The sequence below is a fragment of the Myotis davidii genome, unplaced genomic scaffold (genome assembly GCF_000327345.1).
Source record: "Myotis davidii unplaced genomic scaffold, ASM32734v1 scaffold496, whole genome shotgun sequence".
Classification (NCBI taxonomy): domain Eukaryota; kingdom Metazoa; phylum Chordata; class Mammalia; order Chiroptera; family Vespertilionidae; genus Myotis; species Myotis davidii.
The window spans coordinates 2,553,859-2,580,243 of NW_006289398.1; the positions used below are offsets into that span (position 1 = coordinate 2,553,859).

The window sequence follows — 26,385 nt, forward strand, 5'->3', positions numbered from 1 at the left end:
AGAGAGAGAGAGAGAGGAAGAATTTTCTATCAGGTGAAGATTTTGGAATTAAGCACATCTATTCATCCATCCATCCATCCATCCATCCTCTTCTCCACTTTGAACAGCTGAAGTGCTACATGGCATAACTGTGAAGCTGGCCTTGTCTCCACCTAGGAAGCCTGGGGATCATCACAGTGGCTTCCCATCAGCAGTTGCCCAGGGTAGTGAAATGCACGGAGAGATGTGAAACAGCCTGCTGAGTGAGTGAAGAGTGAGTGAATTCCTATTCAGATGCAGCAAAGGTGCTGGGTGGACACATAAAGACAGAGCCTGTGGGTGAGCCAGTGACTAGTCAGGTGAGAGCAGTGGGTGATACCAGAATTAAAGTGAGAAGGAACCTGGTCTCTCCGCACTATCTCCATGGGGAGGAACCAGCCTTTCCAAGGCCTGGCATGAGCAGCATGGATAAATGATCTTTCAATTTTAGCTAAAGGGTAACAGTTTAATCCTTAACTGATTAGAGCCAGAGGATGCTTTTAAAATTTTTGTGATTTTTGTTCTCTGGGGGGGGGGTTGGGACAGAATGGAACTAGTGGTTCAGAGGGAGGGGAGAGGGGAGCGAGGCTGAGATTCGGACCAGAGCGACTAGCTCGGCCTCCTGGCAGGACTGCAGGGTGTGTAGAGGGGACCTTCTCCAACACACATCTTGGAAAGACCACGGGCTTTAATGGAGGTGCGTGACCAAAGCCAGGAGGCGGGAGAGGAGAAGAGCCAGTGTGTCTGAATGAGCAATTATTAGTGGCATCAAAATTCTGTGTGAGTCACTTTGTCATTGGCTTGTGGCCCTGGCAAATGCTATGTCACACTCCGAACGCTCAGAGGCAGCCCTGGAGGCCTCCCAGCAGATGCATCTCCGGAATGGTGCCAGACCACGCGTTCCTATATCCAATCAGTTCATTCCCACATCTCAGGGCGGAGCAGGTCACTAACAGGACCAATGTGGGCAAAGCATCAAAGAGCCAAATGGAATAAAAATGTGTGTGTTCCCAACCCCAGGGCCTCCAAGGTTCTACCAAGATGTTTTAACACGACTTGCAAACTGGGAGATTCAAGGGCATCGGTTACTCATTTCCAACATCAAAACCCCACGCCACATGGGTCAGAATGAACCATTTTCCAACGTGTCAACTTCCTTCAGGTTTCACTGGGATGAGGGCATACTCATTCGTGCTCCGCTCTTGAACGTCTTCTAAATTACCCAAGAAGAAGGGGGTTTAAACGGGAGGTCTGTGCCACACCAACTAGAACGGCCCGCGTCTCAGAAGCAGAGTAAGAAAAGCTGAAACATCCGGGAGGTCTCTAGTTGTTTATGTGGAAAGCAAAGGCAGAGCTCTGATTCAGTGCCTTGGGAGTGGCTGTGAATCTGCTGGAGGTGTGATTTCTGACGAGGCTCATTTTGGCTTCCTGAGATGAGGTTGCCCAGGAAACGAAGAACACAGTTGGAAAGGGCACAGGCACAGAGCCGCATCATCGGATGCAGGATGGCAGGACAGGGGTGAGCAAGAATGAGGGAGGTGGGTGGATCCTGTACGTCAAACCTCCTAGGGTTCACTCCAGGCTGGTCCGTGTGGTGTGGGACACGTGCATTCCATGCCTGGCTCCTCTCCGGGTCGCTCTACTGTTCTCTGGTTGTGGGTCAATTCAGGTGCAGCATCCTTGGGTTTTCAAAGAGCTCTTGAGAGAAGTCCTCCAGGGGAGCTGCTTCCTGGGCGGGGCAGTAGCTGACTGAATGGATGATTCAGGGGTAGAGGGGATTCCACCCTAATAGCTGGCTTGGCTGCTACCCACCACGACAGCTGTCTGTTGCTGTAGCAACAGCTCTAGCAAGGGCGTCCATTTTCCTGGGCTCTGGCTCCATGTAGCCTCATGGCTCCTGTTTTTACCTCTGCCTGGAATAGCTGCTGTCTTCTGCTTTACCTTGGAGACTGGGGTCTATTCTTTCCCCTCTCTCTCTCCCTTCTTTCCTGCCATGTCTACAAACAGTTGAACACTTGCGATGTGGCAGCTACTTTGGGGTAACATGTTGTCCCCAAATCAAGGTAGAAATAACTTAGCAAAAGGATTCCAAAAGGATAAGCAACCGCCTTCCTGAATAACTAGCTCTCCTTCTTGCCTCTTTTGCGCCCCCTGCAGTCTGACCTCAACACCGCAGCCCGGGAGGGCCACACATTGTCCGTCAGATGGCCACACTCCAATGACTTCTGGTACCATCTCTTGGTGGGGCCTGCCAAGCCCTCTGAGCTCTCCCCCCACTTTCCTTTCCAACCACTCCTCCAGCTCACTGCTCTCCACTACAATGGTTGACTCTCTGTTGCTGGGCATACACTAGGCGTGACCCACTTCAGCTGCTTTCGCATTTACAGCTGTCTTCACTTGAAATGCTCTTCTCTCAGAGATCAGCCAGGCTCCCCACCTTCTCTGGGCCTCTGTTTATATTCTCTCCACAGAGAGACTACCGAGGAAGAACAGAAAAACAACAACATTCCGTCATGAGAGTCACAGATCTATCCTCCAAAGATCAGGGCAAGCCTAAAACGTCATGGCAATGGATACCTAATAAGGACATTAATTAGTACCCTGGCCTGGCAATGCCAATGCCTTAGAAATCTAAGGGGAACGTGGGGTCTTGTTAGATATTAAGCTTCTCTGTCCCAGGATGCAGGAGACACAAAGCACCTGGGTTTTCAGGTGGCTGGGCTTTGGCCTGAAACACTACCAGCGTCACAGACACGTGGGGTGTGTCTAAAGTCTGGATGGGTGTTACATAGGGTTTCCATAAAGCCTTCAAATAGATTGGGCTGGCCCCAGCTCTTTCTCATTTATCAGGATTAGCACCTCATGCAAAAGAAAGGCTGTCCTTTATGGAGAAAACTTGGATTCCGCCAAGAAACTTTGAGCAAATTTTGACATCTACAAAAGCATTTGGGGGGGGGGGCAGTGGAGTCCAATTGAATAAGGCTGATTGAAGACCTAGTACATGCAACTTGGTCGTGTTAGTTACCCAGGAAAATACGGAAAGGAAAAGAACACAGTCCTTGTTAGAAGCCTAGGACTTGCTGGCCTCCCCTCCAGACCCCAGGGCTGCCCCATTTCTGAACTCAATTACCTTTTCTGTGGTCAGCGAAACCAATTCGATTGGCTGGAAGATGTGCGTCCCAACTGCCACGCTGAGGGCCCTGTAGACCCCTTCTTCGGCGTTTGAGTGGCAAGCGAAGTAAAGCAGCATCTGTGTGTAGTCGAGCAGGGGCGGCTCCTTCTCAGGGTCGGCGAAGAGCCTAAAGAAAAACTGCCACACAAAGGGTTTCAGCCGAACGTGAGACGCACGCACTCCGGTCGTCCATGCACTCTGTGGACAGGCCACGCAGACACCCTTGCCCAGCAGCCGTGGAAAATGGTCACTTTCTGGGGACAGAACCAGTAAAACTAACATGTAGTGCAGTGATGGCGAACCTTTTGAGCTCGGCGTGTCAGCATTTTGAAAAACCCTAACTTAACTCTGGTGCCGTGTCACATATAGAAATTTTTTGATATTTGCGACCATAGTAAAAGAAAGACGTATGTTTTTGATATTTATTTTATATATTTAAATGCCATTTAACAAAGAAAAATCAGCCAAAAAAATGAGTTTGCGTGTCACCTCTGACACGCGTGTCATAGGTTCGCCATCACTGAATAGTGAATGGTATTAAATGAAGAATATGCTAAATAAAATTTAAAAACCCCATAAAAAGTAGGGCTCGGAATTCTAATGGCAAAGATAACTGTATGCTAATCAATGGTATGAACATATTTAGGGAAAAAATGTGCTAATCAAATGGGGGGGGGACCACATGTTAAGTAGGAAAAGGGAACCCAAGAGCAAGGACCCTCAGTCTGTGCTCAGCACCACCATGAGTCCTGAACATAAAGCTTCCGGTACACCCCTCTCTGTGTGGAGTGGGGAGAGGAGGAACGAACAATGCCCAAAGCCACTGGGACTCTCGCCATTAAAATCTTTAAACGGGCCCACCGTGCTCTGGACTTCGTACTTAATCTGCTGACAGTGACGTGACTTCTTCCCACAGGGGCTCACCTCCAGGGAGAGAGGGCGCTACCCACTGAGCATCCGTTGTTTGCTCAGCCTCCCTCTATGCTGGGGACCAAGGGGGCAGCCAGCTCTATGCACAGCTCCTCATGCATTTGGCAGCACGAGGAGCTGGTACGTGGGAACCTAACATCCTCTGGGGCCCTGCAGAGCTGAGGCCATGCCTGAGACCCACAGGCCACATCTAAGACGTATTGGACCTGTTTGGGGAGGTGACTGGCTCTTCTCAAACACGTGCATACGGTGACCCGGAGGATCTGTTCGAAATACAGACTCTAATGGAGCCGATGGTCTGGAGCAGCCTAAGGTCCCGCACGGGTAGCAAGCTCCTAGGGGGCTCCAGTGCTGGGGCCTGGCCTGCGCTGCGAGGAGCGAGGGCCTCGATCCGAGATACCATGCTGTTCTCTGTCACCAACAATCCCTACAACGGTGAGCACATCTCCTGAGACATAAAAGTACATGAAGACGGAAAAGGAAATTTCTGATATTCGGCAAATCTAATAAACATGTAAATAAAAATAATGTTTATAGGAAAATGCATAAAATTGGTTACGCTAACAAAACAGAGAAGAATCAGAGTTTGATGGGATCTGTAAGTTCATTCATTCAGCCACCCTTTATCAACCGTTCGCTGAGTGTCCTGTCAGCCAGGCCAGAAGCCAGGCAGAGATGCTGAGAAACACCCTCTGATGCTGAGGCACCTTCGGTTTCTCAGGGGTCATGATCCCGCTCGCGGGTTCATCCAGGACCACGCATGTCCCTCTCCTCATCCCTTGCCTTTGAGCTACTTCAGGGGTTCCCAGAAGGACGAGGAGTACAGGGGGCTGACCATTTCCTGCTTTGCTGCTACTCGGCCCCGGGGGCGACCCACACCGGCTGCCTTCTGGCTCTCGCAGCTGGGTGAGCAACTAAAAGGCTCTGCCCTCGACTGATATTTCTTTTTCTTTTTAAAAATTCAATTTTTAAAATTGAATTTACTGGGGTGACATTGGTTCACAAAACCGTACAGGTTTCAAGGATACAACTCAACAACGCAGCATCTGCACATGCATCGCGCGCCCTTCGCTCCCAGCAAGGTCTCTTTCTGCCCCACACATCCTCCCTTCCCCCTGCCCCCTCCTCCACCCCCTTTCCCTCTGGCCATGACCACACTGTTGTCTGTGTCTGTATGGGTTATGCATATGTGTTTTTTGGGTTTTTTTTTGCTTAATTCCTTCACCTTCTTTCATCCAGTCCCCTAACCACCCTCTCTTCTGACAGCTGTCCGTCTGCTGCATGCAGCCAGGCCTCTGCATCTGTTTTGCTCATCCGTTTATTTTGTTCATTGGATTCCACATATGAGTGAGATCATGTGGTGTTTGTCTGACATTTCCAAAAACTTCTGTCTGGAAAGGAAGGTGCTATCCAGTCTGCTGGTTTCTTGCCAAGTAAGGAAGGACCTGTTCACGTCTCTGCACATTTGTCCACAAAATCATTCAGAGACGGCCTCGCCAAGCTTTACAGAACTGATCTCAGTCCCCGGGGCCCCGTTGTAAAAAACACCAACAACCCAAACAAAAAGCCGCCCTGAAACTGCCACCTGTCTCGGGCTCCTGGTAATTCCCGGGCCGTCTCTCCTCCCTGCTCTCCTGCTCGCATTTAGCAGAGGTGCTCATAATATGTCATTCAATGGAAGGAAATCGCTCCCTTTGAGGTTATAACTGGAGTCATGTTCAATTTTGCTTGGCAATTCCGGACTCGTGGTTGGCTGGAAATGGAATAATCGAGCTACACAGTTTGCTGTGGTGTCTAAATCTACCCCCCAACTCTTCTCCTAGCTTATTGAGTTTGGCATATTTCCATATTTTAAACATTTACAATGAAGTCAGGGTCATTTTTTAGATTTTAAGGTATTGCTTTCTATTGTGGCCTCAGGAATAGAAGGTAATAGCATGACTCTATTATTATCATCAGTGTTACCACTATCATTATAGTACTATTATGAATAGTTACTCTTGATATTTTAGATAATAATGAAAACCCAATGGGCCATGGCCAATGCCATATATGCAAACTGTTATACCATGTTAGTCAAAATCAGAAATGAACAAAAACATACACAGGTAATATGACTGTTTTCATCCTAAGCTTTCTGAATTGGAAGGGCACCAGAGACAAATGTGGTGAGTAACTCATTAGCTTGTGTGACAGATGAGAGGGAAGCCAGAGAGGTGGTGGAACTTGTCCAAGATCACCTAGAGCAGCGGTTCTCAACCTTCTCAATGCCGCGACCCTTTAATGCAGTTCCTCATGTTGTGATAACCCCCAATTTCATTGTTACAAATTGAACATAACTAAAGCATAATGATTAATCACAAAAACAATATGTAATTATATATATGTTTTCTGATGGTCTTAGGCGACCCCTGTGAAAGGGTTGTTCAACCCCCAAAGGGGTCGCGACCCACAGGTTGAGAACCGCTGACTTGGAGGGTCAACAGTGGAATTCTACCTAAGAGTGGGCCTGTCTCCTCCCCAGGGCTCCTCTGTGCTGTCACTTAGAGAGTGCAATAGAGAGCGTGAGAGGAAGGTGGGCGGTGTTTGCCTGTTTTCTCCATGAACACAGGAGGGTCTAAAACAAGTTACACACGTGGAAGAAAAGACAAAGGAATTGATCAGTGTCAAAGTACTCAATTTTAAAAAAATTCTCACTCAAGGATATGTTTTTATTGGAGAGAGAGGGAGAGAAAGGAGAGAGAGAGGAAGAAATATTGATGTCAGAGAGAAATATAGATCAGTTGCCTCCCTTACACACCTCTTCTGAGGATCAAACCCACAGCCTAGGTATATGCCCTGACAGGAAATCAAACCTGCAACATTTCGGTTATAAGATGACACTCCAACCAACTGAGCCACTCAGCCAGGGCAAAGTGTTAGTTTTTTTTTTAAGATCTCAGTAATTACCTGTATGAGATGCTCCAGCCTATGGAATGGCAGCGGTTCAAGAGGATTTTCTGGAATTTTTATATCTTCATCCTCTGTAAACCACAGACCAGCCTATACAAAAAAATAAAAATTATTAATGTAGCATGCTGAGATATAATTATTCCGCTCAAAGCCACAGAGACTGAACCCACCTTGTGCAGGTGTCTGAAGTGGGCTGGAGAAACCTTGGAGATGCAGAAGCAAATACTAGAACTAACATTTGCATGTATTTTGATCATTTGTAATTTTTATTTTTAAAAATATAATCCTATATAATAAAAGCCTAATATGCAATGTGTCCCCTTGACCAGGAATTGAACCAGGAGTTTGACTGGGGGTGGGGCCAGCTGCAGCAGTGGTAAGCGGCCAGGGGAAGGGACCTCCCGCCCCTAAGGCCGGCAGTGGCGGTGGTGACAGGCGGTCTCTAGGGACCCTACTTGTGCACAAATTTTGTGCACTGGGCCTCTAGTAATGTCTATATCAGTTGCAGTTGTACACATGTATAATTTACAAATGAAAATCCACAAATTAGGGATGCTAGCTGTGTCTGAACTTGGAAGATGCGATGAGGCTTGAAGGTTACTGCCCTAGATTTTGCTCACACAGCAATATTCTGGAGGGGACTGCTGCACCAGTGACAGTAGCTCGCATTCCACTCGCCCTGTCTGAGTTGCTGTCTGTTCTCAGAGCCCATTGTTGGTTCTGGAAAGTCTTTGTTGAGTAACTGACTGACTGACTGACTCAAGAGCTCAAAGGTCTACTTTTTACTGACCTTGCTGTTTCTCAGCCCGTATCTAACACCTATTATGAAATCCCTGGATTCCCATTTGGCGATGCCTTGCTCATCCCTCCCTTCCCACGGCTGCCACACTGGTGTGGAACCTCATTACTCCATCACATGCTTCCCCCCCGCCGCCCCGCCGTCACTTTCGGAGCTGGTTATGTGTCCAGTCTCCCTCTGATTTGTTTTAGCTTGTACCTTGCAACCATATCAACCCTCTCACAACTTTAATCTTGTCAAATCAGTCTCTGCTCAGACCGCTTTCTACTTTCTTTTTGACACATCTTCACAAATCTTAATGTAACCTTGAAATGATAAAACTGATTCAAGTAACCTCTCTGCATGTCTGACAATATGTAAAGTATACAAAACTGGGCACCCAACAATATAAACTTCACACTACCTGGCAACCAATAGAAAGTTACTAGCCATGCAAGAGAAGCTAGGGAACATGACCTGCAGCCAGGAGAAACATCAACCAATAGAAATGAACACAGAAATGACACAGATGATAGAATGAACAGACAAGGTTATATTCACTTAGCGGTTCTAAACATATTTCATTTGTTCAAGGATGTGGAGGAAAACATGCATATAATGAAGCAAGAAATGAAAGAAATTAATAGACCAAACATGAGCTTCTAGGGATAAAAAGTACAATACCTGAAAGGAAACATCCACGGGATGGTGTTAACAGTAGAGTCGACGTGGCAGAGGAAAAGTCAGTGAACTTGAAGACACAGAAATAGAAATGAAGATGAAATAAAGTACAGAGAAAGAAGACTGGAAAAAATGAGCCAAGCATCAGTACCTGTGGGACAATAAACATATGACTGGATTTTGAGAAAGCAGAGGGTGCAGAAAATAATATTTGGGAAAATATCCTGAAATTTCTCCAAATTAAACAAAAAACTAAAAAAACCCATAGATTCAAGAAGCTCAATGAACCCCAAGCAGAAAAATCACTACATGGAGGAACATAACAATCAAATTGCTGAATACATGTAACAAAGAGGAAATAGTAAAAGAAGCCAGCGGGGGAATGAAGAAACAGAGCTAGGATCCCTCCCCTTGCCCCCATTGCTCAACCAACTCTCAACTCCATATCCGATGGTTAGAGTGCACAGGAATCTTCCTTGATTTTTAAAACCAATGGTTCATTTAGATTAGTTTTATAGCATTTCAGAAACTACAAAACTGTTTCAAATGTTGCACACTTGCCCTGGCCAGTGTGGCTCAGCTAGTGGGAGCATTGTCCCTTGCACCTAAAAGTCGCCGATTTGATCCCCAGTCAGAGCACACACCTAGGTTGCAGGCTGGATCCCAGGTCGGGGCACATATGGGAGGCCACTGATCGGTGGTCTCTCGTGTTTTTTTCCCTTCCTCTCTCCAAAACAATAATATAAAAACAACAACATATCCTTGGGTGAGGATTAAAAAGAAAGTTTCACACACAAGAGGGCCACATTAGAAAGAACAAAATAACCTAATTGGAAAACAACTGATGGTGTTAAAATAGTCGGTCATCCATGAAAACTTCTACACTATGAAATGCTGACCTGAACCTGCATAGCAAGCAGGGCTGAAATGGATAAATCGAGGTTCAGGCCACCATCCCCTGCCGCCCTGGCGAGTGAGGTGATTTCTCCTTGAAACATGGAAATGCCCTTGGAACTCTCCTGCTAGCTAGAATATAACCAAAGGATTTTTTCTTTCAGTGCTTTTCCTTAGAAAATAAATAATTACTGCACTGCTGGGATCCTGGGACGCCTGACTCAAGAAGCCTGCCATACCACCATGCTCCCCGAGAGCAGGAGTGAGAGCTGAACACCAGAGACCTGCACACGAGAGTGGCCACACATGCACGGGTGACAGAGGCAAGCGTGTGACGGCGGCTGCAGGGCTGTGGGGAGCACAGGGAACGGGCTTTCATGCTCGCATGCAAGGCTGAGCAAGGCGCAGGCCCTGACCTCACACGCCTCGTGTCTCCTCCATCGTGAGAGCCGGGAAATCAGCACACTCTCTCATGTGGCTGCTGTGGTGAACTCGCAATTAGTCAGAAGAAAAGAAAACGACAGACAAAATAAACAGCGGAGGAGAGCCTTCCTCGCCCCGAAAACTTCACCTCAGCAGTGGGCTTAGACTATTGCCCTGTTGACATGACAACATGGCATTGCCATAAACCTTACAAAGTTTTGTCCCAGAAGCTGTTTAGACTTTTCCCATAGAAGAACCATTTTTGCTGAGCTGGGGAGGCTGGAAACCTGTAAAAGTCATGACGGGGGATGGTCCAGGGCCTGTCCAGGTGGCCTGGCTGTCCGGGCTCCCGAGGAGTGGGAACTGGGGGGGCAAGAGGGGAGGGCAGAGCAGAAATCAGCTGCCCCCGGAACACGGGCGGGGTCCCAGCAAGTATTTCCGAGTCTCTCTCAGGCAGCAGCCAGCTCTCTCTAAGAAGCTCGCGCCTTTGGTAAAGCAGCTTTCTGGGTTTGGCTCAGGACTTCGGTAAAAGTCGCTAACACCCTTCGCTGGTCTCACGTTTGCAAAAAGGATGTTTAAATTGACATCCTGTGTTAATGGGCGCGCACTGTGAACAGTGAAGGCGGGGATTGCACCGTGCCTGCTTTTAAAAGCCTTGAGCCAGAGAGAAAAATCGCCTCCACAAGGTGTAAGCCCGGGCCAGCTTGTTCAGAATTCATAAATGGCTCTACTTGGGACGTCAGTCAGCGCCTGACCCGAGCGCTGGTTTGAGCAGCCTCGGAGGACTCTCCTTACCATGTGAGTGCTGTTGCCTCCGGCTCAGTTGTGAGGCGTGAGAACCCCGGGGCTGGCGTTCATTACCGGAGAAAAGAGAGCGGGCAGGGGGATCTCTCAGTGGTGGCATGCACCTGAGAGACAGGCCTCTAGAGGGTATCGCCCTCTTTCCAAATGAGCACCTTCCCAGCGTGAGCATCTTTTGTGTCTGCCAGCAGCGTGAACTGGTCAGCAACAGGGGAATTCAGTGAGGAGGCAGGCAATGAGCAACGCAGGCCCTTCTCGGCTATGGGGCTTCACTCCTTCCTTACTCACACTTCTCAAAAATGAGTTTTTTTTCTTATGTTCACTCTCTAAAGGCCTCACCATTCCCTCACTCCTCTGCGACCCAGAGTCTGCCTCTGCCAGAATCGCTCTGGCAAAGGTCCCCAGCCACATCGGACTTCTTAGGTGGGAAGTGGGCTGGGCTTAGTGCCACTGGGCGTCGATAGCCACCTGCATATACTGCTCGTAAGTGACGGTGCCGGACTGCTCCTGGTCCACGGCCTTGAACCTCCGCAGGGTCTCCAGCAGCTCCTCCTCCAGAGGGATGGGCCACGGCAGCGAGGTCACCAACAGGAATTTCCGCCAGTCCACCATCTCTGAGTCGACTGTTAATATAGATGTTAACTCCTGAAACTAGAAGAAAACAGGAGATGCCGTTGGAATGTTTGTGTGATCCTAGAGCAGGGGTCCTCCAACTTTTTAAACAGGGGGCCAGTTCACTGTCCCTCAGACCGTTGGAGGGCCGGACTATAGTTTAAGAAAAACTATGAACAAATTCCTATGCACACTGCACATATCTTATTTTGAAGTAAAAAAACAAAATGGGAACAAATACAATATTTGTATTTGCAGGTGGCCCACGGGCCATAGTTTGAGGACCCCTGCTCTAGGGTGATGCTCTATCTGCGCATGTGTCTTGATAAGAGATTTGGGTGAAGGAAGTAGGATTTCAGCCGCTCTGCACCAGGCAGTCAGTACCTAGAGAGCATTTCATCTTTCGCTTCTTTGACATTTAGGTTTCTGCTTACTGTTACGTGATAAACTTATACACGTGTCCCCAGCTGATTTTGCACGTTTTCAATAGAGGCGGGAGAAAAGTGAGATAGGGGCTGTGCAAGGCATACAGCCTGTAGGGGAATACGCCTTAACCTCTATGTCTTCTGATACATTCTTGAGAAACAGGGGAAGATGAAAAGCAGGAACTGCCAGAATCATCTGCTTTTACTAGTCAGGACCATCCTATCAGGTAGCAATGGACACAAGCTTAGAGGCTGAGCCTCATGGGCTCAATCATGTTTCACTGACTGTGGGCATCCCTATTCCTTCTTCCAATACCGACCATGTGTCTTACGTTCACCATGCCATCATTCAATTTTTATTGGTTGCCTACTAAATGTCAGATACGGTGCGAGTAACTGGTTATTCTTGAAACTATTGATTTATTGATCAAATAAAATTTCTCAGAGCTTTGAAACCCAAACAAAACAGATGCTTACTTCAGGTTGAGTGAGGTGCATCCAACTGCTTGGAAGGCTGTTGGTTCCAAGGTTCAGTGTCACCAAGTCAAGAAGAATGTCAGTAAATGGTTTAGTTCCTATTAAACCTATAACACAATGAAAAATATTTTTTTCAGTTATGTGATCGGAAATCACTTTACTAATATGATGTAAAACAATAACCTTTAGAAAAACAGAAGACATTTTGAAAGCATAAAAATAACAATCAATTTCCTGATGCTCTCCCATTATTTCTTTCCTGGGACTTCATATTTTAGTTTGGAGGGGTTTTTTTTTTTAAACCTTTTATTCGGAATCGGTTGAATTTTTAAGAATACTTAAACTTTCCTATTATACAGTAGGATGCAAGAGTAAAATATTGCAGAAAATATGGGATAAAGGTGTTTCAAAGGCATGCAAATAAATCACCACAATGATCAAGGTAACACATTTATCCTCACTTCACTCTTTAGATCAGCATATATTTGTTTTATAAATGTAGGGAGATTTGAATTATTAAATGATTGGGTTGAAATTATTAACTCAATCATAAAATTGGCTCACTATTTCAAAATAGAATTTTTAAAAGATCACTACTAACCTTTTAAATGCTTTGCTCTTATATACTAATCTACTTTACCCTGTCCAGCAAAGATGTTTGCTTAGTCAGTTTCTCATTTCAAATTGTATGCACATGCATTTAAAAGAAATAGGAAAGCAAAATAAATGAATCTGCTTCAAGAATGTCTAACTCCCATGGCAGAGGTTCCTGCTAGAGCTGAAGAGACTCCTACACGTATTGAGTATCTTTCAGGTCCAGAGCGTATGGCTACTCTTTTTTAGAAATAAAAAGAATGAAAACTGTGGACATAGCATCTCAAATTTTTCGCTTTACTACTAAGTTTTTAGCATTTATAAAAGTCCAAACTAAACTTTATCATCTCCTTTAACCTTTAGGAGCATGCAGTAACTCATGCAAAATTTCAGTGGTTCAAACCAAATCGACAATTTTGAGATTTGGATGGTAACTTTCTGGGGAGCAAGAGCAGAATGTGTTTTTCTTGGATATGACTGGCCATCCAGCGGGTTGTTCAGAAATAAATTCTTTATCTTTTTTAAATCAAACCTGAATATTCAATTTTATAGAGATGAGAATACTTTTCAAGGTAGTAGAATTTTCAGTAAAACTATCTTTACATGGTATCACATTGGTTTTCAGGTAAGTTAGAATAAATCGTTCATGTTCCTCAATATAAAACCATAATAAAACCTCTTTTGAAACCATGAAGAGGCTCGAAATACTTATAAATTCTGGTAGATGTAGAAAATATTTCCACTGTCTCTAATAGCCATGGTACAAGCAAAGTGTTGTAAGATAATACATTTTTTATTGGGTTTTTTTTTTTTTTTTGAGAATTCCTACCCGAGGATGTTTTTTCATTGACTTTTAGAAACCGTGGAAGGGAGGTGAAAGAGGAGGGGGAGAGAGAGAGAGAGAGAGTGAGAGAGAGAGAGAGAGAGAGAGATGTGAGAGAGAAACATTGATTGCTTGCCTCCCAAACGGGTGAGCCTTGACCTGGGGCTTGAACACACAACCTTTTGGTGCACAGGAGGACACTCCAACCAACTGAGCCACAATACTTCTAATTACATAGGAACTCTACCTGGGGACATTAGTGTGAACTATAAAAAAGCTATTTTAATATTTGCCCTGTTACTTAGATGACCAAGACATATAGTGATATGATCTGTACACATAACTCTCAGAAAGATGACATCAAAATAACACCATTGCTTAGCAATATACACCTCCACCCAAAGACTGTGAAGGAATGTGTGGATATACAAGTAGAATCAGAGTGTTATTGGAAAACCAGTTTTTGGATTTTTGCTTTGTATGTCTGGGAGATACCAAATGCCTTTTGTTTTTGATGCGAAGACCAGTGATGGCTTTCCTTTTATATTTCAGGCTTGAAAATAATATTTTGTTTCTGCTATGATCAAAGAGGAAGTCAACATTTGTCATATTACTGGTCACTTCCATCATGGCTTCCTGAGTTGGATGAGCAATCCGAATTAGGTCTTGTGTCACCAGCTGGAGATAGTGTTCTCATATTCCATAAATGGTTAGCTTTCCTGAGGTCAACGTTATCAATGTCTAGAGAATTCATTTGAATAGTCAGGAGATCCGACATGCCGTCAGCCTTGACCTGGGCACGCCTCTGTGACTTGGTGCACTGCATCTGACGAAAGCCCCACTGAGTTTGCCGGGAGGGTCAGCACGAGGTCCACTGTGGTCAGGATACTTGGATATCTGTGTAAGCAAACCGAAGTCACAACATCTCAGGTCCATTTGCGGATGTCCTGTAACCGAAAAATGTGAAAGGTTGATACTCCCAAAGTTTACCCTAATATTTGTAAGGATCAGTTTATTTGCTGATGCTCACCCAGCATAAGTCTCTAATTTCAGCACGCTCCCCTCAGCGGGCACTTCATCGATTTGCACATTGGCAGCTGCCAATGCTGGTCCATAGTGTGCCGTCAGGATGGCCACCTCTTTATCTTCGAATTCTGCCATCAATATGCAAACGAAAAGTTACTGATGGAAAAAGCACTCACACAGACCATCAAAGAACCGTAGGCTCAGAGTCAGTGCATATCGGTTACCGTGATTGATCTTTGCGGGCCATGACTGAAAGCTTCCAGTCACAGCTGCCTCCACCACATCTTGGCTGGCATCTCTGAAACAGCCTCGCAGCCTCGTGATAAGATGTGTCAAAACCATGTTTCTCACACCAGAAAAGTTTCCTTTTCCTTTGAGGCAGTGACCATGAAAGTCTGTGCCTGAAGCCGCCCCAGTTCCCTTGGCCTGGGCTGGGGAGAAACAAAATGCTCCACATAAACCATTAAATGGCAAAGCCCCTGGCAAGTGATTTCCCAAGAGCTCATCCCCGACTCCTCACCTGGTCTGATACGTTCGGAGCATTTCCTGTGGTGACTCCAAGGTAGCAAATATGCCCGCGATTGAAGACTTTGTTTTGGCCGACATGGGACAGAACGCTAGGCTCATTACCGACATCCACCAGGACCTGAACATGTCTAACAGTGTCTGCTCAGAGAAGGAGCTCTGGAAGTTCTTTGGCTTTCTCATGACCGGTATGGCTTCTGCCTTCACCCGTCTGTACCACAGGTTGGGAATAAAAGAGTGGTCTATCTTTCTCAAAATTATTATTTCGAATTGCTCAATAAAAATATTTTCTATTATTCTGAAAAACTGAAACAGTGGGTTAGTTCCAAATTACTCTCTGAACGCAGTTGCTGGACAATTGCAGGGTGTCCCTTGGGAAGGTCAGGAGGGCTGCCTGTAATCCTGCAGCCATGCCTGCCTCCGACCCCAGCAGGCATCACAGGATGGAGACAAAGGCCTCTGAACGCAGCTACCAGGGAGCTCTTGCATAGCGGTGAACTTGATAGCAGTGACAGGTGCTGTGGAGGAGGTCTCTGACGCCGTTGTACGGGGGAACGTTCTGGAACTCGGCCTCATGAGAGAGTTCACGGTGATGTGCTGAGCAATAAACAGCCAGCACACGTGGCTGGATTGCTCTTAAAAGCAGGGCCACCCAGCTGTTTTCTCCCTCGGGGCCAGAGGCACCATCGCTTCCAGAACCAACCAGCTTCCTTGCCCAGTCTTGGCCTGACAGCCTAAGCTGAAGATTGCTCTCTAGAATTTTCTCAGTGGCAGTTTTGATGGCCAGAGGATTCTTTCTTTCTACTGTTGGTACCCCAACGAGCTGGCAGTGCACCTTCGTGTGCAAACTGCCCATGGACCAGGCCAGCGTCCTCCACTGCTCCGGCTGAGAGCCCTTCCCCGAGGACAGAGAAAAGCTGACTTCTCTCTAGTTCCTCTCTTCAATCCCCCCGAGTTCTACTTTAGCAATAAGATATGTAAATGTTCTTGCTGATTTGTTAGCTCAGAACACGGGGCCAATATCGACACCGTTCATATCATCCAACTTGCACATCCAAATAAAACCTTGGAGGGGCCGTCCGGTCTTGGTGACAGCATGGCAGGATCGGAATAAGTTCCAGACTCTCCCCAGGTTTCCTTGGCTCGTGGTCCCCCCGCCGCCCGCGCCGTGGAGGCTCTGTTCACCGGAGGACCGCCTGCTGCTCCCGTCAACGGAGCCGCGGCATGAGCCGGGCTGAGAGGCTGCGCTCTGAGAAACCCAGGCCTACCGCTGTCCGTGCCGGGGAAGGAACTCACTTGATTTCCCCTCGATTACACTCCATGCTTACGACACAGGCCACAGAACCTAAGGTTTAGGATCTCATCATAGACAAGCCAGGGGCCTTTTTCTTTCTTTCTTTTTTTTTTAGCCAGATTTTCAAAAATTGATTGTTCTTTGGAAGGTAGTGGTCAAGCGTCCATGTTTCTCTCTGTTTCAGTGACTCGACTCAGATGGCCTGCAGGGTCCCCGCCTTTAAAACAGCTCCACATGGTTATGTTAGTATTCGCCAAAGTCTACCCCCAGTTTTGCTTAATGCCTGCCACTCCCTCCACCGCCCCCCACCCCCGCCCACACACACACACTTCCTCGTCGTTTCTGGAAAAAATCAACGTGCGTGCTTACTACTTACCAGGCATATCCCGGTTAGTGTTTTCATTGGCTTTTATAATTTAATCCTTACAATACAGTCTCCTTACTTTATAGTGAAGAAAATGGACTAATTACTGTTATCACCATTTTATGGGTAAAAGAACCAAGGCACACAGAGTTACTGAATCTGCACAGTGTCACGGCGCTCACAGTGGTGGAGCTGGGCCTCACTAGCAGGCAGACCTTCTCCACAGCCCCCATATTTACCCGCTTCATTATTACGGGGTTCTCGTAAGGGCAAAGGGGGCTGTTCTTCACTCTAGAATCCACTTCTCCATGTGTTACAGGGACACTGGATTTGCTATCATTTCCTTTCCATGGTGAGAAGAAAGAATGACAGGGCATGCACAGCAGCGTGTCTGCAGGATCGGATGTGGGCCCTGCCGGTGTGGCTCAGCGGTTGAATGTCTATCCATGAACCAGGAGGTCAAGGTTCAATTCCTGGTGAGGGCACATGCCTGGGTTGTGGGCTCGATCCCCAGTAGGGTGTGTGCAGGAGGCAGCTGTTCAACGATTCTCTCTCATCAGTGATGTCTCTCTCTCTCCCTCTCCCTTTCTCTTTCAGAAATAAATTAAAAACACAAAACCTGCCTTGGATGTCTCTTGTCTCCTGCACTTCTCCGGCAGCCGCACAGCCACCTTGTGACAAAAGGGCGTCAGGCTTTGAGCCCCGTCAGGTGGTTTTGTAAAGCAGCTGGGATTCATGCCTCTTGTTTTCCTTCCCCGAAAAGGTCTAATTTGTGATGATTTGTCAGAGAGGGGAGTGTATACTTACCCGGATGGAAGCACACAAAAATTAAAATTACACAAAACAAAACCCTACAATACCAGCTTCTCTCTGAAGGCAGAGAGCCCGGCCCACATACCCACCTCCTCACAGGCAACAAGCCAGGCGCCCTGGCTCCCGCCTCCGGGCTCGCCGAGGCTTTGTGGATGGAGTAGCCCCAGCTGCTCTCCTGGTCGCCTCCTCCTTTAATCCCTGCTCCTCATCCCTCGGCTCCACACGCCTTTGGTAACCCTCCTCTTTCGTGCCCCTTGTAAGCTACTTGAGACTTCACGACTTGACCACAGCCTCTTTGTGGTCCTCACCTCCTGCCTCTTGCCCCAGCTGGTCTGTGTGCTGTTCCCTAAATACGTCATGCCACCTCCAAATCTCAATGTCTGCCCCATGTCCCCGGTGCCTGGCCTGCCCCGCCCTGCTTCTCTTCCTGGAAGCTTTTGTCCAGGCGTCTCCGGCCAGCGAACCCCTGTGCTGGCCCACATGGGCGGCCATGACTACTTCCTCCCTTGAGTTCCTGTAAGACCAAGGAGCTGCATGGTCGCGCTTAGCCACCACAGCCTGAGCTCTGACATGGTGCCCTCTGAGACAGTCCCTGATCTAAGGGTCTCCCAGAGGGGTTTGCGGAGGGCTCCTTGTCAGTTCTCAGAGCAATGTGAGAGGCCTTGGACCACTGAGCGCTGCCTCTCCTGAGGAAGGAGTGAGGGTCAGATTTGCTGGACCTATTCTCCCCAGTTACCTCTCAGCAGAAGCCCAAATAGCTCTGAACTGCATCTCTGCAGGCATTATGCAGAGTACGGACAGGCTTACGAGATAAAGGAGTTCTTATGGTTTAAATGGGGACAGAAGACATTGCTAAAGTGTTCTAGTTTCTACAGACTCCAAATTGCTTCCACTGGATAAGGGCTGTCTTTCTGATGTGCTTGGCACTCGCTGTTTAGAGACAGGCTGTACCGACCCAGAGCCTACTGTCATACAAAAATGAGTGTTTTTGTTTGGGATGCTTATGGTCCCTGGGGAGCCATATACTCCATGGTTTAATTCTACCAGGTGCTGTAATTTTTTCTGGATGTGTTCTAGGGTAATGTTGCAGGTGCTAATAGGATATATGCACCTGCAGGGTGCTGAGCTAACATTTTGAATAATAATAAGAAGAATAGTTTACATCAATATTGTATAATGCTCTATATTTTCTAATAATATACTACTGTACTTATGTAATTAAATGATTTATGTTACACTTAAATTGTACATTCTAGGTACCAGACACTTTCTAAGCAGTTTATGTATATCAATTACTTTAATACTCATAAGAACCCCATTAGTTACCCATTTTGCAGTTGAGGAAAGTGAGATAGAGAGGTTAACTAGCCCAAGATCATATTGCAACATTTGACAAGAGCGGATTTGAAAAGAGCTGTCAGACTGCTCTTACCCATCAGTGAATCTTCTTACCCATCCAGCCATGCTAGCATGGCATAGCTTCTGATGCCATGTCAATATTGGCTTTTGTTATAATTCAGAAAAAACTCACTAAATCCCCTCTCTGTTGGGAGTATGCTCGTGGGAAGGATGCCTGAGACAGTCAACGGGACAAATGTCTTGCTGATTCAGGGGCTGCCTCTTACTTAAGCTTCTCTTAAGATACTAAAGGGTGCTTGCCACCAGGCAGCAAGAAAATGCTAGCATGAAGGTTGTTTCATTGCATTTAGCATGACCTTGTATGATTATCACACATATGGTCATTTTCCCCCAGACTATTTATGACAAACATATTAAGAAATGATATGTTATGTCTAATTACTACCTTTACCAAAGGAGACTTAGAATCGTCACAAGCAGCGGAATTTGACCAGGAAGGGAATGTTGACTATAAGAACTAGAGAATATGATACATTTTCAATTTTACATTATCTTTAGTAAGAACTATTTTTTAAAATTGATTTTTAAAGAGGGATGGAGAGAGACAAAGAGAGAGAGAGAGAAACATCAATCGGTTGCCTCTTGTACTTGCCCCATCTGGGGGTTGAACCCACAGCCTAGGTTTGTGCCCTGACCAGGAATTAAACTCATGACCTTCCAGTGCATGGGATGATGCTCCAACCAACTGAGCCACATTGGCCAGGGCTAGTAAGATCCAGTAGATCAGCTAATACTCAGCAGAAAACCCTTTAAGCTTTAGTTCTTGCCATTTATGTACAGAGAGTAACTACTCACAAGTACTTAAAGTATCAGTCACTTCTTTTAATCAAAGATTATCTATTTCCTTCTATAATTTTATTTATGTAGAATAATATTAACACCATTAAGTTACACTTTATAACTCTATTTTCATCATTCATGTAAATTTGGTAAAAATATTCTTACTGCAGGTCTAGTAACATAATGACTGTTATGTGCAAATATGTATGCTTTTTTTCCTAGAAAAAGAAATCCATCTGTTCATTTTATTTTATATATTTTAGTGAGCTTGAAGTTTGCATTTGAAATATCCTGGGCTGCTCTGGCATATATGAAATAGTGTAAGAAAAAGCTCCTATTTCTCTTAGCTTAGAAATAATAACAATTTTAAAATTCTATAGCAGGAAGTTCTGTCGGATCACACATCTAGAAATGTACCACCTTCTGAGAATTGCTCCACAGTTTCAAATCTGTTATTACTCCCACTGAGATTGTCTTTTGATATCGTAGAGTTGTAGGGTAAATACAATGGCAAGTATCATAAAATATTGTTTTCTAACTTTTGGAAGGAATATGACAAAGGATGTCATTGAAAAGCTAGAAAGGCGTGTATCATTTAAGGCACTGAACAACAGTGACAGGAGTATAGAGGGAAGGTGAAAGTCAGGGAATGCTTTTTGGGGCTGGGTGTGAGGGGGAGAAGGACTGGGTGGCAATTGTTGGACTTGCTCAGGGTAGGGGTGGGAGCAATGCCAATATTGGCAGCCTGACTTGAAGGTGTCATGAGAGAACCTCTAATTCTGTGACTCTGAGGCACAGGAAGTGGAATAACTATTGTTTGCCTTCCCTTTAGAACATTAGCCAAAACAACAGCACAGAAGATTACTTCTGTTGGTAGACTACCCAAATGCTGTGCGAAGTATTTTACATGTAATTAAGAAGCAAAATATCCAATAAATATTTTCCCCCCAAATGGTATACTTGAGTTAATAATAAAGAAAAGGGACTGAACTGCTTGCATAGACCGTAACTCATTTTGAACCATCAACATCCACAAGTCCCTCAGTATTATACAGCCTCGGAAATTCTGCATGAAGCACAACCGGTGACCGTAAACCGGGGTTAAGTCCCCAGCTCGGGTGGGTGGAGGTGGCTCCCCAGACAGAGGAGGCCTCCCCATCCGTTTGCCTGCAGCTCATGCAGATGGGGAAGGAGCAGCAGAGCAGGGTCCTGCCCTTTCCTGAAACACCCCAACTCATGTCTCATAGACACACACTTCCTAGTAACTGTTCCCCAACTTTAAATCCCCCCAGTAACCTTGCCATGAAATCACTCTTCACTTCTTTCAGTTCCTCCCTCCGACGTGTAGTTGCACAAAATTTTGCCTGACCAACCTCCCTATATACTGATTCTCCTTTGCTTTTCATTCTTGAGTACGTTTATAAAGTTCATATTCTGTTCCAGAAAGAACCTAAATAGACTTTAGGTCTTCTTCTTGTTCGCTTGCCTATGCAAATTTCACTCAAAGTCCCCAGGGCAAGTGGTTTTCCTTTTACACCTACTTTGTTAAAAATATAACTCCCTCCTTCTCCCCCTCACTGCTTCCCTGTCTTCCTTCTCCCTTCCTTCCCCCTTCTACCATGCTTTGAAAGCTGTTGTACTCTACCATACTCTGAAAATAGATAACTGTATCAGTTGACATCTTTTAATCCCAAGGGTCTCTAGAGTTAATCTGAGACATACACATGTCAAGTTATAGCTTCTTTTTTGTTATTTATTTTTAAACTTTTGGTTGAAATACAAACTCTGGTTTTGAGGTTGGATCTAAGAATGCATTATGGTTATCATCATAGCTACTAAGGTCCCTTCCGAAAGAGATTAAGAGTGATTGCTAATCTTCAATATCCAATTCCACAAACTCACAATCCCCGTACAAAGCCTAAAGCAGAAGCACACACGGAGCCGTCTCTCAATTGCTGAATGGAGCATGGCTCAAATTTACCAGCTCACCGGCCAGCAATGATGATCACCACACGGCCAAAGAGCTAGTCACTGTTTTTCTTCCTTTTGTTAAATTCAGATCTATGTTGTATGAAGCAAATAAGAGATGGACTACAACCAAGCCAGGGCTCATTTTGGGCCGTGCAGTCCCAGAGGGCTGATTTCGCTTGTGGGCAAGTGCTTACCATCCTGGCGAATCCTGACCGTCTTTGTGCTCTTTTCATAGCCATCGTCTTTCTTACCTTTGGGTGCAATATCTGAGAACTGCTCTCGCAGAGTGTCCAGCTGCTCGATGGTCAGGGTGCCATTCTCTTCCCTCTCCACGGGCGGAGGGCGAACTGGAGGAGGGGGGTCGGGGAAGACTTTTATGTCGCCATTAATGAAGAAGCCGTCCTGGTCTAAATAAAGTTCGTTCTGAATTTTCGTAGCCGTTTCAATGTGATAGCGAGCTATCTCAGTTAGTTTCTCCACACTGAAAGTGGAAAAAGTGAAGAGGGCTATTGCCAGTGAAGATCCCATGAAGTTAACACTGCTTGCTTATTCGGTACACACACAAAGTTATAATATTCTATGACTAAGTTAGACAATTCAATACGCAAGTATTGAATTCTTGCGTAGAGAAGTTAGAAAAGTCTAACTTCTCCTCAAATCCATTTCTGAAGAGGCAGGGTATAGATAAATAAATGAAGATTAGAATCAAAATACATGCTTGTGGTAGAGCTTACAGCCACATGTTTTATATAAAGCTAAACAAGAAGGGATGATTAAATGTGGTTATATTTGTATTAGAAGATATTTTATTACATAAGTGAGATATGTCAAGTGATATATTTCATTCTAAGTAGGAACCAGAATCTATACTAATAATAGAGGAATATGCAAATTGTTCAGGATGCCATCACATAATGACCAATTAGGATGGGGGCAGGGCTGTGGTGGAGAGCTATCAGCACACCTGCACTGGGGGTCCAAAAGGTGTGGAGGGGAAGGAGGAGTACATAGGCAATTAGGGGGATCAGGCCAGCAGGAGAGAGCAGTTAGGCAGTTAGGGTGATCAGGCCAGGAAGGGAGACAGATAGGCAGTTAGGGGGATCTGGCCAGCAGGGGAAAGCAGTTAGGGTATCAGGCCAGGAGGGAAGAGCAGTTGGGGGGATCAGGCTGGGAGGGGAGAGCAGTTAGGGCCATCAGGCCATCAGGGGAGCAGTTAGGACATCAGGCAGGCAGGCAGGTGAGTGGTTAGGAGCCAGTGGTTCCAGATTGCGAGAAGCCTCCCAGATTGGAGCGGGTGCAGGCTGGGCTGAGGGACACTGCCCCTGCTCCACGCCCCCGCCCCATGCATGAATTTCATGCACCGGGCCTCTAGTGTGGTTATATGCCAGAAAAAAACACACTTGTAATATATGACTGTTGGAATAACATGCTCATTTGGAATCAGGATAAATTATTAAGTGAATCAAATTTATATAAGCATATATAAACTGAAGGATAAGTAGTGATAGTTAGGGACCACTGTGGTCCCTGGGCTGAGCTCTCATTCCAGGCCACTCCCTAGCCATGGGTACTTGGGTTCCTTACTGAATTCTCTTAATACCCTTATCTTTGCCATAGAGCCAATCACACAGAACTCCATACCTCATGGCTATAAAAGCGAAATCGCACAGGGCATGGATTTAAGCTGCATTGGGGATTATAGTTACAGCTCTATTAAAGGCCAGAAAAGTTTTATAGGTAAGTACTGTATCCTGTATTACTGGGAGGATTTTGTTCATAGCTTGCAACACAGATTGAACATAATAGAAAAAAAATGCATGTTTAATCTGTTCTTACAGAATTTAGGAATACCAAACATTTACATACTGAAATTGTTAAAAGAGTAGTATGAATTGCTTTCTTTCCAATGATACCCTTCACTTTAACTCCAGCATACCGTGTTGGTGAGTGTCCATAGAGTATGTTATCTAATTAGTTTGGACTTGATGGTGTTAGTGTGCTGAGGGGCGAAGGAGGGCATTGGATGGCTGAGCCTACAACTGGTGAGTGGGGGGCAGAGAGCAAGCCATGAGCAGGATATCAAAGTAAGCAGGCCATCTGGTAAAAGGTTACCAAGAGCAACCTTAGCAAGAATGGGAGGGGAAAATGTTAGAAAAATGAAAAATGGGATTTGAAGTTCCAAGGATTCTGAAAACTCTATTTTATTTTTAATCTCTGAAGGATTTTTGCAATAACCAAAATAGAAAGCTCAGATGAGCAGCCCTACGTTTCAACTTCTTGTGGCCACACTCAGAGATCAGAGATATGCAGATATGTAATATGCACCTGAGAAATATGAGTAGATCTGATAAAAATAGAGAGCATTTACATGTGATGGCTCATGGGTGAGAGCTGTGACTCTTCAGAATGAAGATGATAGGCTTTCATTGCTAAAGGACAGGCAGAGCACAGACCTGAGATCGGTGCTGAGATGCTGATGAGTAACCGACTTGGCTGTTCAGTGAAATCATTGTAAGCATTACTACAGCAAGGTTACCAATGGAGTGAGTGCATGAGTATGTGTGTGTGAGTGTGTGTGTGTGAGTGAGTGTGTGTGTATATATATGTGTGTGTGTGTGTTACCATGAAGTTGTCAACAGATATAAACAGCTGGGATAAATATTTTACAACAGAACTTTCATTATGAGACAAGGATTGGAGAAAACAAGCCATAACAACCATCTCTTTTGCCTCTGAGAGTACTGCCATCTGTATCCAGACTTGCCATATGTACGTAGCAACTTCCAAATGTTTAGTTAATGTTTGCTGCCAACTCTTGTGTGTCAGAATCTATATCTACTAGGAGCCTGGGAAATACTCCAGTTGGAGCGCTCTCTCTCACAGATGAAGCGGGCCCTACAGCGATTAGGCACGCTGCTCACTTGTGGACAAAGTGGGAGCCCGGGTCTCCTGAGGGCTATTTCCACGCTACCCAGATGGTTCTTTACTCCCTTTTAGGGGAGAATTAAGAGGATGAGACTCACTGCCCCTCATGAGCAGCGAGAGTCTGGAAAGCCTTTGGAACCCAACAGAAAAGCGGAGCAGGGTATCATTACCCTTCCCAGGGGACCAGCACGACGAGTAAAACATGTCATGACTTCTCAGTCTTCCATTAATTGGCCCTGACTAGTAATAAGCCTGGCATTAGAAAGATATGAAACATTACCTTACTTCTGAAAGATATCTAAAGATTACCTATACTCTTACCTTGTAAACTAAGGTCGTCATTGAGTAGTGGGAAAGTCAGGCTCTTAAATTATGTGCAAGACTGGATATTGCAATACAACCCTTTGAAATGTGATTTACCATTTGAAAAAAAGAGTCAATACAAAGATACATGTGATTGTCTAAAAGGTCAAAATTTCTATTTGTAAATGTAATTTGCATTTGTATACACCTTAAAAGTTGTCAATTTTGGTCTTCAGAAGTTAATGAAGTGTATTTTTAAAGAGTCCTGCAGTACTTTACCTGGCCATTTCACACAAGTACCTCTCACCAAGCCACTTTTCCAGGAGTTTATATACATCAACCACCTTTGTTACTAGATCTTCAAGGTGAGCCAATGCTTTAATTTTTATTAGCTCAAGTCGGAACTGGGTGGCTATCTCTATTTAAAAAGAGAAATAAGGATTTTTTAAATGTATTATATGTACATGCATATTCTGATGAACTGAAGTCAAATTTTAAACCAATCATGCTTTGATTTGTGAAACTTTAGACACACATTTAATCTAAAAATATGGATAATACCTCATTGAATATCTCATTGAAAAGCAGATGTGGTAGAGTCACTTGACAGTTTATTTAAACCAAAACTGTAGAGCTTTACATTTATTACACCTCAGAATAATATAGTCTTCGACAAATTGAAATGGAAAAACACAAATAGATAATGTCCTAATTTCTAAAGGGCGAGTCTATTGATTTGGGATGACAGTGCCATTGTCTTTCTCAGCACTGGGAAAACTAGGGTCAAGTTCATGGGTCCCAGAGCAAACTTCTCCACAGTCTACCAGTTCAGCTCAAGCATTAATTCACCTGCTAGGAAGTCTTTCTTGACATTCCTCGCCCCGCCCCCAATGCTCCCTTTGTCCTGTAAACCAACTTTCAATATCACAACATATTGGGTTTTAATTTTGTTAGTTTTGTGTTTGTGTATATACGAATGTGTTCCCAGCAACTGTTACAGGGCTGGCACATCGTGGAAACCCAATAGACATTTATTGTGTGAAGGAGGGAATTAGCCACAGCAGGGCTCATGTGTGAATGAACTGAAAGGTGAAGTAGACTTCACTACTGAAAGCAGAGGTGGAGCTGGGCCGTGGGAGAGAAGATGTGTCCTGCCTTTCCTGACCCCACAGATCTTTCCATGTTCAACTTACTTCCTGTGTTCAATTCACCTGCTGGGAAGGTCTTGGAATTATGGAAGCAGATGGTAGTGGGATGGGGGAAAAGGAGAAGAGGAGAGAAGCAAGGGATGGAAAACATCAGTAATAGTTAATGGTCATTGAGCAGTTAATGTGTCCCAGCTGACCTAATAATGTAATGTCATTATTTTGTCACCTACTGTATTT

The 26,385-nt window shown here is 45.3% G+C and overlaps 1 protein-coding gene across 1 annotated transcript in view; it reads right to left on the reverse strand.

Moving 5' to 3' along the window:
- SPEF2 (sperm flagellar 2) overlaps nt 1–26,385 on the reverse strand; it is a 127,495-nt gene that overhangs the window by 8,267 nt on the left and 92,843 nt on the right. Inside the window, exons 28-33 of the mRNA XM_006761794.2 lie at nt 25,280–25,418; nt 22,024–22,253; nt 12,164–12,270; nt 11,118–11,300; nt 7,070–7,162; nt 3,149–3,328 (exon numbers count right to left, since the gene is read on the reverse strand). Of these exons, the coding sequence (XP_006761857.1) occupies nt 3,149–3,328; nt 7,070–7,162; nt 11,118–11,300; nt 12,164–12,270; nt 22,024–22,253; nt 25,280–25,418 (932 nt within the window). The remainder of the gene's footprint in view (nt 1–3,148; nt 3,329–7,069; nt 7,163–11,117; nt 11,301–12,163; nt 12,271–22,023; nt 22,254–25,279; nt 25,419–26,385) is intronic.